The sequence below is a fragment of the Melospiza melodia genome, chromosome 11 (assembly GCF_035770615.1).
Source record: "Melospiza melodia melodia isolate bMelMel2 chromosome 11, bMelMel2.pri, whole genome shotgun sequence".
Classification (NCBI taxonomy): domain Eukaryota; kingdom Metazoa; phylum Chordata; class Aves; order Passeriformes; family Passerellidae; genus Melospiza; species Melospiza melodia.
Genome location: NC_086204.1, coordinates 3741730 through 3754968, shown reverse-complemented (window position 1 = coordinate 3754968; position 13239 = coordinate 3741730). Strand labels below are relative to the sequence as shown.

The 13239-nt window shown below is 54.1% G+C and overlaps 1 protein-coding gene across 3 annotated transcripts in view; it reads left to right on the top strand.

Moving 5' to 3' along the window:
* Window positions 1-13239, top strand: part of CACNA1E (calcium voltage-gated channel subunit alpha1 E) — a 133206-nt gene that overhangs the window by 82148 nt on the left and 37819 nt on the right. For 2 of the 3 annotated variants that reach the window (XM_063165366.1, XM_063165365.1), the window contains exons 11-22: window positions 785-838; window positions 1171-1296; window positions 1537-1746; window positions 3644-3756; window positions 3996-4108; window positions 4227-4358; window positions 4665-4737; window positions 5090-5207; window positions 5878-5945; window positions 7540-7637; window positions 11786-12370; window positions 12480-12754. In XM_063165366.1, coding sequence (XP_063021436.1) covers window positions 785-838; window positions 1171-1296; window positions 1537-1746; window positions 3644-3756; window positions 3996-4108; window positions 4227-4358; window positions 4665-4737; window positions 5090-5207; window positions 5878-5945; window positions 7540-7637; window positions 11786-12370; window positions 12480-12754 — 1965 coding nt within the window. Of the gene's footprint in view, window positions 1-784; window positions 839-1170; window positions 1297-1536; window positions 1747-3643; window positions 3757-3995; window positions 4109-4226; window positions 4359-4664; window positions 4738-5089; window positions 5208-5877; window positions 5946-7539; window positions 7638-10492; window positions 10550-11785; window positions 12371-12479; window positions 12755-13239 lie in introns of all 3 variants that reach the window. The other variant, XM_063165364.1, reaches the window with a different exon arrangement.

Sequence of the window (13239 nt, the reverse complement as noted above, 5' to 3'; positions counted from 1 at the left end):
CAGCCTCCGGTGAGTCCTCGTGCTCTGTGGCATGAAATTGTCACATTCTGTACACAAACACACTGCATCTGCAGGGAGGCTGTGAGCAACAGGGTGTCAGCTGTGCTGTGCCATGGTTTCGTCTCTCCCAGCGTTTGCTGGAGTCCCCTGCAGTGGTGGGCAGTGGGAAAGAAGAGCAGTCAGCAGGGAGAAGGGTTTTCCAGTTAAATCTCCTCCTGGAGCCATCTGGAGGGGATGAACTTACTGGTTCCTACCTCAGGGCTCCTGGACCTGGGCTGGGGGTGGTGGAAGTTCCAGGCTTCCTCCTGACACCAGGCATGACAGCCCGTGGGTGTTGGTTCCCAAACTGCCACAGCCCATGTCCTTGCTTGCTCCTCCTAGGAATGAGGCCAGTGCATTCAGCTCTGGGAAGGGAGGATTTACACTTTCATCCAGTGTTCAGACTTGTAAAAGATGGGTGTCTTCAAATGAGTCCTGAGCACCAGACGTCAGTTTTAGCCCTGGGCTGGGTTGATTGAGCCCCTGACCTGCTTAGAGATTTCAACTTCTTTCATGAGCTTAATGACAGTGTAGGGAGAAGGGCTGATCACAAGTAATTCTCTTTTCTGATGCAATATTTGATAGCTGACACTTGTCACCCTCCAGAATTTGCTTTTGGACCCTTAACCAATACTTGGTAAGAGTTTGCAGAGCCAGCCTCTGGGCTGGGGGAAGTTCTTAAGTAGCAGGCAGTGACGTGTGACAGTGCCTTGTCTCCTGATGCTGAACTGTGTGTTTTGCGTAGAGGAAGTCATGCTGGCTGAAGAGAACAAAAATTCGGGGACCTCAGCCTTAGATGGTAAGACCAGCAATGCCCTTAAAATCTGCCTGCCCTTCCTTCTGCCTGCCTGGAGCTGGAGGCTCAGACCCTCCAGCTGTGATGGGGAGGCCCCAGTGGGGTCTGCAGCCCAAGAGAGGGGTGAGGGGAGGTGGATTGGCCCCCTAACTCCTGAGACAGCATGGATGCTGTGTCCGATCCCACACAAGGGACAGCTCTGGAGTAGCATCACCTGGGTCTCTTTGTCCTGTTACCAGACCTGAGTTCTTACCACCAGGTCCTGATCCAACGGGCTGGCTATGGTCAGAGTTGGGCCACTGAGACTCCAACAGCTGTTCCTCTTGCCTTGCCAGTGCTCAGGAGAGCCACCATCAAGCGGAACCGCACGGATGCCATGTCGGGTGACGAGCACTGTGTCGACATCGCCTCTGTGGGCGAGCGGAGGCTGGCGCAGAGGAGACGTCTCAATCCAACCTTGGGTCAGTGCAGTCTGCATCTTGCTCCCCCCAAACCTCTGCCAGCTGGTTGGGCTCCCAGAGCCCCACCCATCCCGTGGAGAGTGTCACAAACCAGACATCTCTGCTAGTTTAGCAGTGAACCTCCTGCAGCCACATAAAAATTCTCTGGATGCGTTGCGCCCCATAAGAGCAATGTCCTGTCTCATATCTCAGGAGAGGCTGGAGCATCCAACTCCTTGTTCCCCTTCTTTTTCCCTTTAGGCAACCCCTCGAGTAACTCTGGCCTCAAAGGTGCCAGGGTGGACGGTGCCTCCTACTTGCGGCACAAGGAGCGGCTGCTGCGCATCTCCGTGCGCCACATGGTCAAATCCCAGGTCTTCTACTGGATCGTCCTGAGCCTGGTGGCTCTCAACACTGCCTGCGTGGCCATCGTCCATCACAACCAGCCAGCCTGGCTCACCCACTTCCTCTGTGAGTGCCTGGCCTTGGTGTGGGTGGGAGAGCATTGCAGCACACCTGTTGCCGGCTGGGGGCTCTTTACAAATCACAAGTGGGACAGGACTGCTGGGAACGTGCCTTGAGCTGTTTGATTTTCCAGCATCAGTCTCATTCCGTGGTTATGACAATGGGAAGATGCCACCAGCTCACATCTCAGGCAGCAGACAAAGAACTTAATGTTACAACTTACTTTATAAGTTTTCTGACCAATCCCACAAAGCAAAAGCACATTGACAGTAGTTCTATCCAGCCACTGTAAGCACATGTACTTTTGGTTGTACAATGCTTGCTTATTTCGAATACAATACCTGCTTGTGAGCCTTAAAACACAATGCACAGAGCTCTATTATTAAGCTTCAAACTTCCTAATATCTTGCTAGATAAACTTTTCTGTAGCTTAGAGAGTTATTCTAGACAAGCATTAATACACAGACCGTTGTTCTATTTGTCCTTGCTTTTTCACTTCTTAAATAATTTTTCTGCTGACCTATCTCATGGCTGCTGCTTAGCTCTAATCACAGTTCTACTGCCTCTGGGGCTTGCCTTTTGCAGCTTTCCCAAAACCCTCTAATTTTGTGGATTCCCACAATTCCCCCCTCTCTGTTCACCTAAAAAGAAACTTTCATAATCGCGTCATTTATTACTTGCGTTTCGTAGCCACAGTTGTGCTGGTGTGGAGCTGGGTGGGGAATAACCCCAGCTCCATCCATTGTTGATAACAAAGACCATGTAGAGGTGTTTAATTCAGCTTTGCCCTTGGCTCCATGGCCACTGAGGGATGTCTCAGCCTTGTGAGCAAACACGGAGGAGTTGTGCTGCCTCTGTGTCCTTCAGGTCTGACGTCATGAGAGAGAAACACTGCCAGTCTCTGTGGAGTTTATCCCAAAATTGTGAGCAGTGGTGCTGGAAAGTTTGCTGGAGAACCACCTTGGAATGTGCACAAGCCATTGCTGGAAAGGTGTAAATTTGCAGGGATGGGACTGGTCGTGGCAGAATACCCTGGTTGAAATCCTTGTGCAGAGCATGGTGAGGGAATCCCAGGCTTGGAGATTCCCAGTTATGGAGCCTCCCTGAGCCCAGCACAGTCAGAGCACAAGGTCAGGTCTCAGAAGCACTGCATCTTTAGGGACACTACATCTTTATGGTGTAGTGTCCTTAAAGGACACTGCAGTGTGGGCTACTGCAGAGCAGCATGGTTAGCCCCACATGTGTCCCTCCTGAGCTGCTGCAGTGGGGACAGTGCTGCTTTCTCAGATGTGTTATTCTTCCTCACCTTGAAAATGTCCCTGTCGAGCCCCAGCTCTACCCAAATCTGCAGCAGTAGGCTCAGGCCTGCCAGGCTTCCAGCATGCTGCAGTGTGGTGTGGCAGCTGGTCATGGTGAGAAGCATCTTCTGGGAAAGGTGAAGAGCCAGACTCTTGCCTGCTAAATGTTCATGAAATAGCTGGAAAGGCTTTTCACTGGCTCTGGGCTGTTTGGCTCTGTTTCCCTGGCCAAATTCCAGCCATGCAATGATTTTAATCCAGGTTGATAATATTCCCCTCCAGTGTCCTGTGGTTGATGCCTTTTTAGGTTTAATGCCAAAGAGCTGCACTGCTCCGTGCTGGCCATGTCTGGTCCTGTCAATCCCCTGGGACACTGGTGCCTCTTCCCTGAATGATTAACTCATGGGCCTGATGCTCTGTTACATACAGAGGTTTAGCTCCTCACGGACCAAATTCCCTCATCCCAAACTCTGAGAGTTTGGGGATGCAGCGTGGTCCTTGACTTGTTCCATCTCTGTGGTGTGCTGAATGCTCAGCTGGTGGGTGCATGCAGCATGCTCCCACACACCTCAGTGCCTCCAGCACGCTTGGGTTTTGTCTTCCAGACTATGCAGAGTTCCTGTTTCTTGGGCTCTTCCTTCTGGAGATGTCCTTGAAGATGTACGGGATGGGGCCACGCCTTTACTTCCATTCTTCCTTCAACTGCTTCGACTGTGGGGTGAGCGGCCCCAGGGATGCTGGGCATGTGGGGGGAGATATTTGGCAGGGCTCTGCAATGCAAGACTCCAAGGGGGAGATTGGGATGGCCCTCACAGTGGTCAGGGAGCACTTTCTGCCAGGACAGCCTGAGACACCAGGTCCTGGACGGGGTGGTGGGCGCCTCATCTTTGGGGATGTTAAAATTCCCTGAAGCAGCCCATCCTGAGTCTTTGACTTGTGGCTGTGTCTGCTTCTCAGGTCACAGTGGGAAGCATCTTCGAAGTGGTTTGGGCGATATTCAGACCAGGAACCTCTTTTGGGATCAGTGTCCTACGAGCTCTTCGTCTCCTGAGGATATTTAAAATAACCAAGTGCGTACTCACCGTCAGTGCCTGTTACCCTGTCTCAGACTGTGGCTGCAGCCCAGATCCAGTCCCTCCTGCTCTCCAGCATCACTGGCAGTGCTGCAGCAATATCTCTGTTTTCTAGGTACTGGGCATCCCTGAGGAATTTAGTGGTCTCGCTGATGAGCTCCATGAAATCTATTATCAGTCTGCTCTTCCTCCTCTTCCTCTTCATTGTAGTCTTTGCCCTGCTGGGAATGCAGCTGTTTGGAGGCAGGTATGTCATTTCAAGGCTGAGGAACAGGGGTTTCTTGGTGTTATAGCCAAGTGAGGACACCCTCTACAGGGGCCCAGCAAGACTGTACCTTCCTCCTCCATGTCCTCCCACACAAAAATCCCTGCTCAAGGGCTGCCTTTGGGCTGTGTGGGCTCTTCTAGCCAGGAGACCTTCTGGCTTCTGGCACCAAATGCTCAGGAGACCTTTTTTAGAGTGGGGAAAGGTCCTGCTAAAGACAACTGGTAGCACAGCAGCAGTCAGGGGTTTGGTGACCTTGGCATTTCACCCACCTGGTTCCCTTTGCAGGTTTAATTTCATGGATGGGACTCCCTCGGCCAACTTTGACACCTTCCCTGCAGCCATCATGACGGTGTTCCAGGTAGGAGCTGGGCTGCCAGGAGACCCAAGCAAAGGGACTTGGCACCACCTGGTTTCTCCCCCATGGCTGGGAGGGGCTCTTAACACCAAATAAATTCCTCTCTATCAGCTGTTGCTTCCTCCTTCTTCTGCACAACAAAGTAGATGGAAGGAGGTGGGAACTCTGTTACAGAAGGTGAAGAGTTTCAAAACTCTTCTGAGGAGGCTTTGAATCCTCATCAGTGCGCAGTGGGATGTCCCTCAGGCACTGCAGAGCTGGGCTATCCACTGCAGGGGGTCCCTGTATGTGCTGGCACAGATGTGCAGGGGATGGGCTGTGCAGGTGACAGAGCTGCTGCCCTGTGTCCCCGCAGATCCTGACGGGCGAGGACTGGAACGAGGTGATGTACAACGGCATCCGCTCCCAGGGAGGAGTGCGTTCAGGGATGTGGTCCTCCATCTACTTCATCGTCCTCACCTTGTTTGGGAACTGTATCCACCGGGCTGCTGGGCTTTCCGTGCTGACAACCCCACCTCCTCATCCTCCCCAGGGGCGTCCCCTTCACAGAATCCCAGAATCACAGAATAATGAGGTTGGAAGAGACCTCTTCCAATCACCGAGTCCAACCTATGCCCTAACACCTCAACTAAACTATAGCACCAAGTGCCATGTCCAGTCTTTTTTAAAACACATCCAGAGAATGGTGATTCTACCACCTCCCTGGGAAGAGCATTCCAGTACTTTATTATTCTTTGGGTGAAAACCTTTTTCATAATATCCAACCTACACCTTCCCTGACGTAGCTTGAGACTGTGTCCTCTGGTTCTGTCAGTGCTGCCTGGTGGAAGAGACCAACCCCACCTGTCACAACCTCCCTTCAGGAAGGTGCAGAGAGCAATAAGGTCACCTCTGAGCCGCCTCTTCTCCAGGCTAAACATCCCCAGTTCCTTCAAATGTTCCTCATAGACATGTCCTTCCCCTCCCAGGGGAGGGACACCCACCACGCACCTGTGGGTGCCCCAAGGGCAGAGAAGGAGCCGTGGGGAGGGGCACTGAGGGCTGTGGGATGGGTGAGGAGTTTGTGCCTCTGGCTGGGCTCCTTGGGAGCTGCAGATACACATGTCCTTAACACACGGCTTGTGCATCCTTAGCTGCTCTCAGATACTCTGCTGAACGTCTTCTTGGCCATCGCCGTGGACAACCTGGCCAACGCCCAGGAGCTCACCAAGGTTTGTTCCTGCTGCTCCTTCTCCTGGGGACAGAGTGGGGGCAAAGCCATTTAGGCTTTGATTTGGGAGAATGCTTAAACCTGCTGGTCTTTGCAGAAACACCCACACTTCAAGTATGGCTTTATTTCATTATTTAAACTCCCCAGTCCCATTTGCCATCAGTCAGATGGAGATAATCCTCATCTGTTGGGTGGGACCTGATGTGGGGACTGTTATCTGCCCGAGCACTCTGGAGTGGGAAGCATTTTCCAGTGGTGCCAATATTTATTCCCCATTTGCCCACAGATGTGGGCAGCAGATGTGATTTAGGATGCAATTTAGGCTGGTGCTCAGCTGCTTTTAAGACCATGCTGGGGAATATTTGTGGAACTCGAAATTGTTGGGGCACCATCTGGATAATGGTGAGCAGGAGAGAGCTGCAATGGTCAGTGCCACTCTTTGGAGCAAACCAGTGATTCTGTGGTGCCCAGATTTTTGTGGAGCTGGTGCTGTTATGTCCCTGGGGCTCGCTGGAGATTTCCATGCAGGTGTAAATCTGACCAAAAAGGGGGCATGGTTTGCCTGAAGGGTGTGTGCAGGGGTCCTCCCACGGTGGGAGGGTGCGGATGGCACCTCCAGGGGAGCCCCACGGGTATCAGCAGCATCAATTAAGAGAGCGCTGAGTTTTTGAAAAGGCTGAATGCTCGCTAATGACTCCTAATGACATTCCTTGCTCGGGAGACACAGCCGTACTCATTAAAGCAATCCGGGCTCTGCCGGGGTCATTCATGGATGCCTTATCTCCCACCCGGTTTGGGGGATGCCTGTCTGGCCCCTGTGGCTCTGAAGGAGGGAGGGCAGAGCTGGTCTGTGCTCTCTGGGGTTGTCCCACCGTGCTCAGCCCAGCTCATGCCTGGAGTGGGCTGGGTTCCCTTTTGTGAGCAGCCCTGATGCCTTGGGGAAGATCTGGGGTGGTGGGGAACCTGAATCCCCACAGCACAAGGGAAATAAAGTGTTTCTGGAAGTGATGCCTTAAAATTTTATATTTTTTTCAAATCCTGTACTGCATTACCGCACAACTCTAAACTCCACATAGAGTGTCAGCTGCTGTCTTCACAATTTGCTCAGACAAAACAATCCCTCTGGGCCTGAAACCCAAGGACGCCTCACAACCTCAGGCCCCAAAAAGTATGAACAAAAAGTGAAATGGGGGGGGAGCAAACTGAGGGTAAATAACTTCATTACCTGAAGCTGTCATTGGAGGATTAACCCCTGAAATGTAAATGGACCAAATTTATAATTGTTTGAGAAACTTGTGACCATTTTGGTATACATCCATCTTAGGTGTAGCCCCTCCAGGAGGCTTTTGACTGCCCAAAGTGTGCCTATTTAAGGTGTATCTACTGTCCTTTAATGAATACCCACTGTATCCTCTTAACCTTGTCTAGCCTTTATTCTAGGTAGCCGCCCCAAGGCATCAGAAGTACAGATCCCCCTCAACCCCTCAAGCCTTGGCATCCAGGGTTGCCCTGCACATCCCTCACTGCTCCCAGTGGCTGAGTGTTCCCTCAGAACCCCAACATCCCACTGAGCAAAGCCCCTCTTTTCTCTGCAGGACGAGCAGGAGGAAGAGGAGGCCTTTAACCAGAAGCACGCCCTGCAGAAAGCCAAAGAAGTCAGCCCCATGTCTGCCCCAAACATGCCTGCTATCGAGTGAGTGACTCCCCAACACCCTCCTGGTGACTCCCCCTGAGCCCAGCCAGCCTCAGAAGGGCACAGAGCTGCAGCACAGCCTGGCCTGGCTGGTTATGGGCTGCTGCCAACAAGAAAAAAGGGGTCCCCACATGGGGTGAGTCCCTCTCTGGGCATCTTCCTTGAAGATGGATGGAGGTCTAGGAGTGTGCTCCCCATGAGCAGCAGTGCTTTTGGAGAGGTGACAGCTCTCCAGGGAGCTCTTGAAATTGCCACCCTCTACACCAAGCTGCAGCCTCAGTGCTTGGGCATGGCAAAAATATGCCAGAAGAGGCTTTCTGCCCCAAATATAGAGCTCAAGCACTCGGGGCTGATGGTAGGAGGCTGGGGGAGGAGGAAGGTATCTCGAGTTATTCTTGAGGAGGGATGATATTTGTTCCTGGGGAGTGTTTCTTCATGGCAGAGCTGCAGGAGAGCAGCCAGGGCTGGGGGAGAAGGGAGCAGTGGTGTCACAAATCTCCCTCGGGCTCCTTCCTTGGGAGCCAATGCAGTTAGGGAAGATGGAGCGGGTTTGTGAAACCATGTTTGATTGTTCAAAAATTTGATTTGGGTGCGAAAAAAAAAAGCCCCAAATCACATAAACCTCCAGCATGGTGTTAAGAAGCCTTGTCTCTGCATTTCAGCAGGAGAAATCTCTGTTTTTTCCTTCCTAGCTGCCTAGCTGCCTTTTTTCTCTTTATTTTGCGGTGTCATATGGTCTAAATCACATAAAACTTTCAAAGTCAACATTGGAACAAGGCGTTTTGATTTGTTTCCCAAAACAGTACATTTCAGTACAGCTGAAGGGATTATTTTTTTTTTCCCCCTCTTTTTTTTTTTTTTTTTTTTTTTATAGAATCCCTTCCCAGGGAATTTTAGGTTTTGTTATGCTTTGAAACCCAGCCAAGCTTGTACAAGGCAGAATCTCTTTGCAGATTTGTGGAGAGAAACTGCTATCTTCAGGAGAGGGCTGATCTGGGGGGGTCAGAGGCAGCCTTTGGAATGGCCCCCTCCCTGGTTTTGCAGTGGTGGGATGCTGGTTTTAGGGGCAGCAGGAATGGGGTGTGCTTGTAATGCCTGCCTGACCCCCCAGCAGCCACAGATTTTACCCTGGATCGGGGCTGATGTTCATAATAAATCTGTCTGCACAACTACTAGGGGGGTTAGGGGAGAGGTGGTGGAGTCTATGCTGGCTCTGTTTCTGGATACCAGTGGGAATGTGTTGGATGAAGTGAGGGAATAGAGAGCTTTAGGCAGCGGGAGAGGCTGAGGAATGGACAGATAGGAGAGAGGAAGAGGGGGAGATGGAATATATTAGGGCAATAAAAGATTTGCCCACACTGCACATCCCCAATAGAGCTCTCTAGTCATTGCCAGACAGAGTTGGTTGGGAAAACAGATCTTTTCAACCTTTCCTTGTTGTTCTGGTGGCGTTGAAAGGGAGCTATTGATATTCATGGGGCTTTTTTCCAGCTCCTCCCACTCACCAGGATGGACTGGGGTCAGTAGATGCCACGGGTTAGGCTTGATGATGTAGTCAGCCTCAGGTTTGGTGTGCTTTTGGTGGTGCTGAGCTTGTGGAGGGACAACACAGAGGTGGCCAGGGCAGAGCAGAGCTGGCACAGATGGGAGCTCAGAGCCAGGCCCTGCCTTTGGTGGCTCCATTTCCCTGTGGGTGCCTGGTGCATGCAGGCTGGCACGGGCATTCCTGCTGGCAGTGTGGGCATGGATGGGTGTTCTCACATGGGCAGGGATGGTGTGGGAGCTCTGTGTTTGCACAGCTGGGTGCAGCTGGCTCGGGGCTGCCAGCTGGGCACTGCGCGCGTTGAACAATGCACCGGCATGCATTGGTGCTGGACGTGCTGCGTGGGTGTGTCTGGAGGCTCTGCAGCTCATTGTGGGGATGATGTGGGCGCTGGCAGCTCCAGCCCTGCCTCCAGCGTGGCACTGAGGCCTCCCCATGCATGGGGATCCATGGAGACCATAAGCACTGGCATGACTGGAGTGGCTCTCCCGTGAGCTGGGAGGGATGAGGTTGTTAGGCCTGGAGACCTTGGAGCACCTTGAGAGGGCTGAAGAGGGATTTCTGACAAGGTGGTTTTTGACAAGTGATAGGACAAGGGGAATGCCTTCAAACTGTTGGGAAGTGAGCCTGCCAGAGCTCAAGAAGCATTTGGGCAGTGCTTTCAGGCACACAGTGGCATTCTCGGGGTTGTCCTGTGCAGGGCTGGGAGCTGGATTGAATGATCCTTGTAGGTCCCTTTGAGCTCAAGATGTTCTGTGTTTCTATGATTGCATATTCTCAGGGCAGAGTTCTTGGAGCTGTGTGTATCTGAATCCTTTCTATGCTGAGGCAAAGGTTAATGCCTGGAATCTCACCCTGCCAGCCCTGTTAACTTGCTCTGTGTGGGGGCTGCTCAGGTGACAGCAGCTCTGTGGCATCTCAGCCTGGCCTTGTGCCTTGTGTTTGCTGGGGAAGTTCACGTTCCCCTCTGTGCTCCCAGGGCAGCAGCAGCTCATGGTGGTGGCTCTGAGCATCTCAGGGCCGGCTTGATGCATTGCTCCCATGTTTCTTGGGAAAAGTGAATTTGGAGCAGTCTGAGACAGAGGCTAAGTATCCAAGGATGTCTCAGAGGTTCTGAAGGACTGGAGCCTGCACTGGTGTGGGGAAGGCTCCCAGGGAGCAGAGTGCCAGCTGGAGTGTGCCCGCCCGTGACCAGTGTGCCCGTGGGATGCCCAGGGCCAGGAGGAGCCCTGCCCAGGGAGGGGGGACAGCTCTGTGCGCTGCCCACACGAGTGGAAGGAGGGGATTGAACCCGTTTGTTTTTCCTCCGCAGAAGAGACAGGCGGAGGAGACACCACATGTCGATGTGGGAGCCACGCAGCAGCCACCTGTATGTGGGCGGCGGGGGCGCGTGTCCGTCTGTGCCTCCTGTGCTGTCTGTGCGTCCGTCCGCGGGGCCGGGGCACGCCCCGCTCCCCTCGGGAGTGGGAATTCATTGTGTGTGTGTGTGTGTGCTGTATCCGTGTGCCCCGTTTTCCCCGCTGTGTGCGGATCCCCGTGCGTGGTGCCGCGGTGCCAGTGCCCGCCCGTGGCTCGCTGCCCGTGGGTTTGCAGTGGGGTGTGAGCAGTGCCCGTGCCCGTCTGTGCTCCTGGGTGTTTTCCCTGTGCCGCGGGGGTGTCGGGAAGGGCACGTCTTGTCTTCTCCAGGATGTTGTTTTACCACGCTGCAGAAGTTTAGTGGTGTAGCCCAGAAGCCCAGTGCAGCTCCTTCCCCTCAAAATCGCTGCTCCTCAAGCCTCAGGTCTGGCTTTGTACCTGGGATGTGCTGGGAGAGAGGCGAGGAGAGGTCCCTGGGTGCAGCAAGAGGGCTTGGCCCGTATTTAAGGCGTCCACACAAAGGGAAGGTGGTCTCTGCCTGTGTGGGATAGGGCAAACCAGGATGCTGGCTGCTCCCAGAAGCTGGACTTGCTGCCTGAAAGCTTCAGGGCAGCAGCGAGGCTGCTGGGGCTGGTCACCCATCAGCCTGATGCTTTCTGAAGGGACACAAGCACACTCCCAGCACCAGAGGGACACTGATGAACCACCCAACTATCTATAAACTTGGCCCTAGCCTTCCCCCTATGACTAACCACCCTCCTAACAGGACTGTGAAACCAACCCTCTGCTTCACTAGGCCACCTCCTACCAGAAGGCACCCCCACCCCACTAATCCTTGCCCTAATCCTAATCGAGACAACAAGTCTACTTATTTGCCCATTAGCACTGGGTGTATGCCTAACAGCCAACCTCACAGCAGGCCACCTTTTCATCCAACTCATCTCTACAGCCACAACAGCCCTGTTCTCCACAAACACCAGCAGATTCACTCCTAACATTACTAGTTTTCTTCTTACTAACTATCCTAGAGGCAGCAGTAGCGATAATCCAAGCCTATGTTTTCGTACTCCTACTGAGCCTCTAACTACAAGAAAATATCTAATTCTCAATGGCACACCATTGAGCCTGTAACCCTTGTGGTGGTGCTTCCTTGTGCCTGGGGTTCCCAGATGAGATCCAGGGTGGGTGTTTCAGCGGGAGGACGCTGAGGGCAGCCGGGATGGTGACCCCTGGCCGTGCCCCGTTGCAGGCGGGAGCGGCGGCGGAGGCACCACATGTCGGTGTGGGAGCAGCGCACCAGCCAGCTGCGCCGGCACATGCAGATGTCCAGCCAGGAGGGCATCAACAAGGACGAGCCGCCCCTCATCAACCCCCACGCCAGCATCTTCCGCAGGAAGAGACCCGGGGAAGGAGTCACCCTGGAGAAATGCGCCGAGGAGCAGGGCAAGGCAGAGCGTGAGGGACCCGAGCAGCCGCTGCCAGGGGCCAACCCCGGCGGTGGGGAGGAGAGGACATCACCCCGGGCCAAGCGGGACATGTGGCAGCAGAAGTCTTGCCACGGGAACTGTGAGCCAGGAGAGCAGGACGGGGCAGGAGGCAGCATGGAGGATAGGGCGAGGATGAGGCAGAGCCAGCGGCGCAGCCGGCACCGCAGAGCCCGCGTGGAGGGCAAGGACACGGCTGGCATCTTGGGGAGCCGCTCGGCCAGCCAGGAGATGGGGCTGGAGGAGGCCAGCGCTGCTGAGGGGACACAGGATGGGGACCGGCGCGGGGACGTGGCTGCTACAGAGGCGCTGATTCCCGGGGAGCCAGAGGCGAGCGGGGAGTCCATCAGGTTGGTACCTGCAGAGGACATCTTGCAATCCTCACAGCTCCTCAAATTCTCTCCATCTCCTGCCCCTGTATCTTCTCACACCTCCTTTTCTCCCCTGTCCCTACTGCAGGACAAACGGGGTCCCTGCCGGCGACGCCGATCTGATTGGCACCGCCAAGAGGGGCAGCCCCCCACACGTGGCAGCCGAGCTGTGCCAGGGGAGGACGGGCACGCTGACGGAGCAGGAGTGCAGCAGCCCGGACACGAGCGAGCAGGCGCTGCTGGAGCCCAGCCGCAGCGTGAGCCGCAGCGAGCCCGACCTGTCCTCCATCACCCCCAACACCGAGAAGGCCACCGAGAGCACGGCCATCATGATCGATGTGCACGACTCCGCTGTGGTACAGAGTGAGGACCCCTCTCTCTTTCCTGAGCCCCTCTCCCAGCCCTCGGGGACCCTGTGGGGGTGGAAAGCTGCTCGTGTGGGTTGTCCTGTCTGCATCCATCAGCTGGGGGAATCTCCGTGCTGCTCCTTGCAGCGCCTCACCCCAGTTTTGCAGGGGGACCCAAACACCGATGCGCCAGCATCCCCTTTCTCACCTCTTCCCATCCACCCCTTCATCTGATCCATCATTTCCCAACACCCCTTCATCCAATCCATCATTTCCCCTTCCTCTCTGCCTGGGCAAAACTCTGGCATTCCCTGTTTTTCCTGGAACATCTGTAGCCTCAGGCAGCTCACTGTCACTCAAACCCCTTAGCAGCATCCTGGCTGTCAAGGTGAGCTGCTTTAAACAGTGTTATTAATTAACCAGCAAGGTGAAAAGTGGCCTCGTTAAACCCATTTTATCTGCTCCATGCCAGCAGCTGGTGTGTTTTCTTCCTGCCTAGTC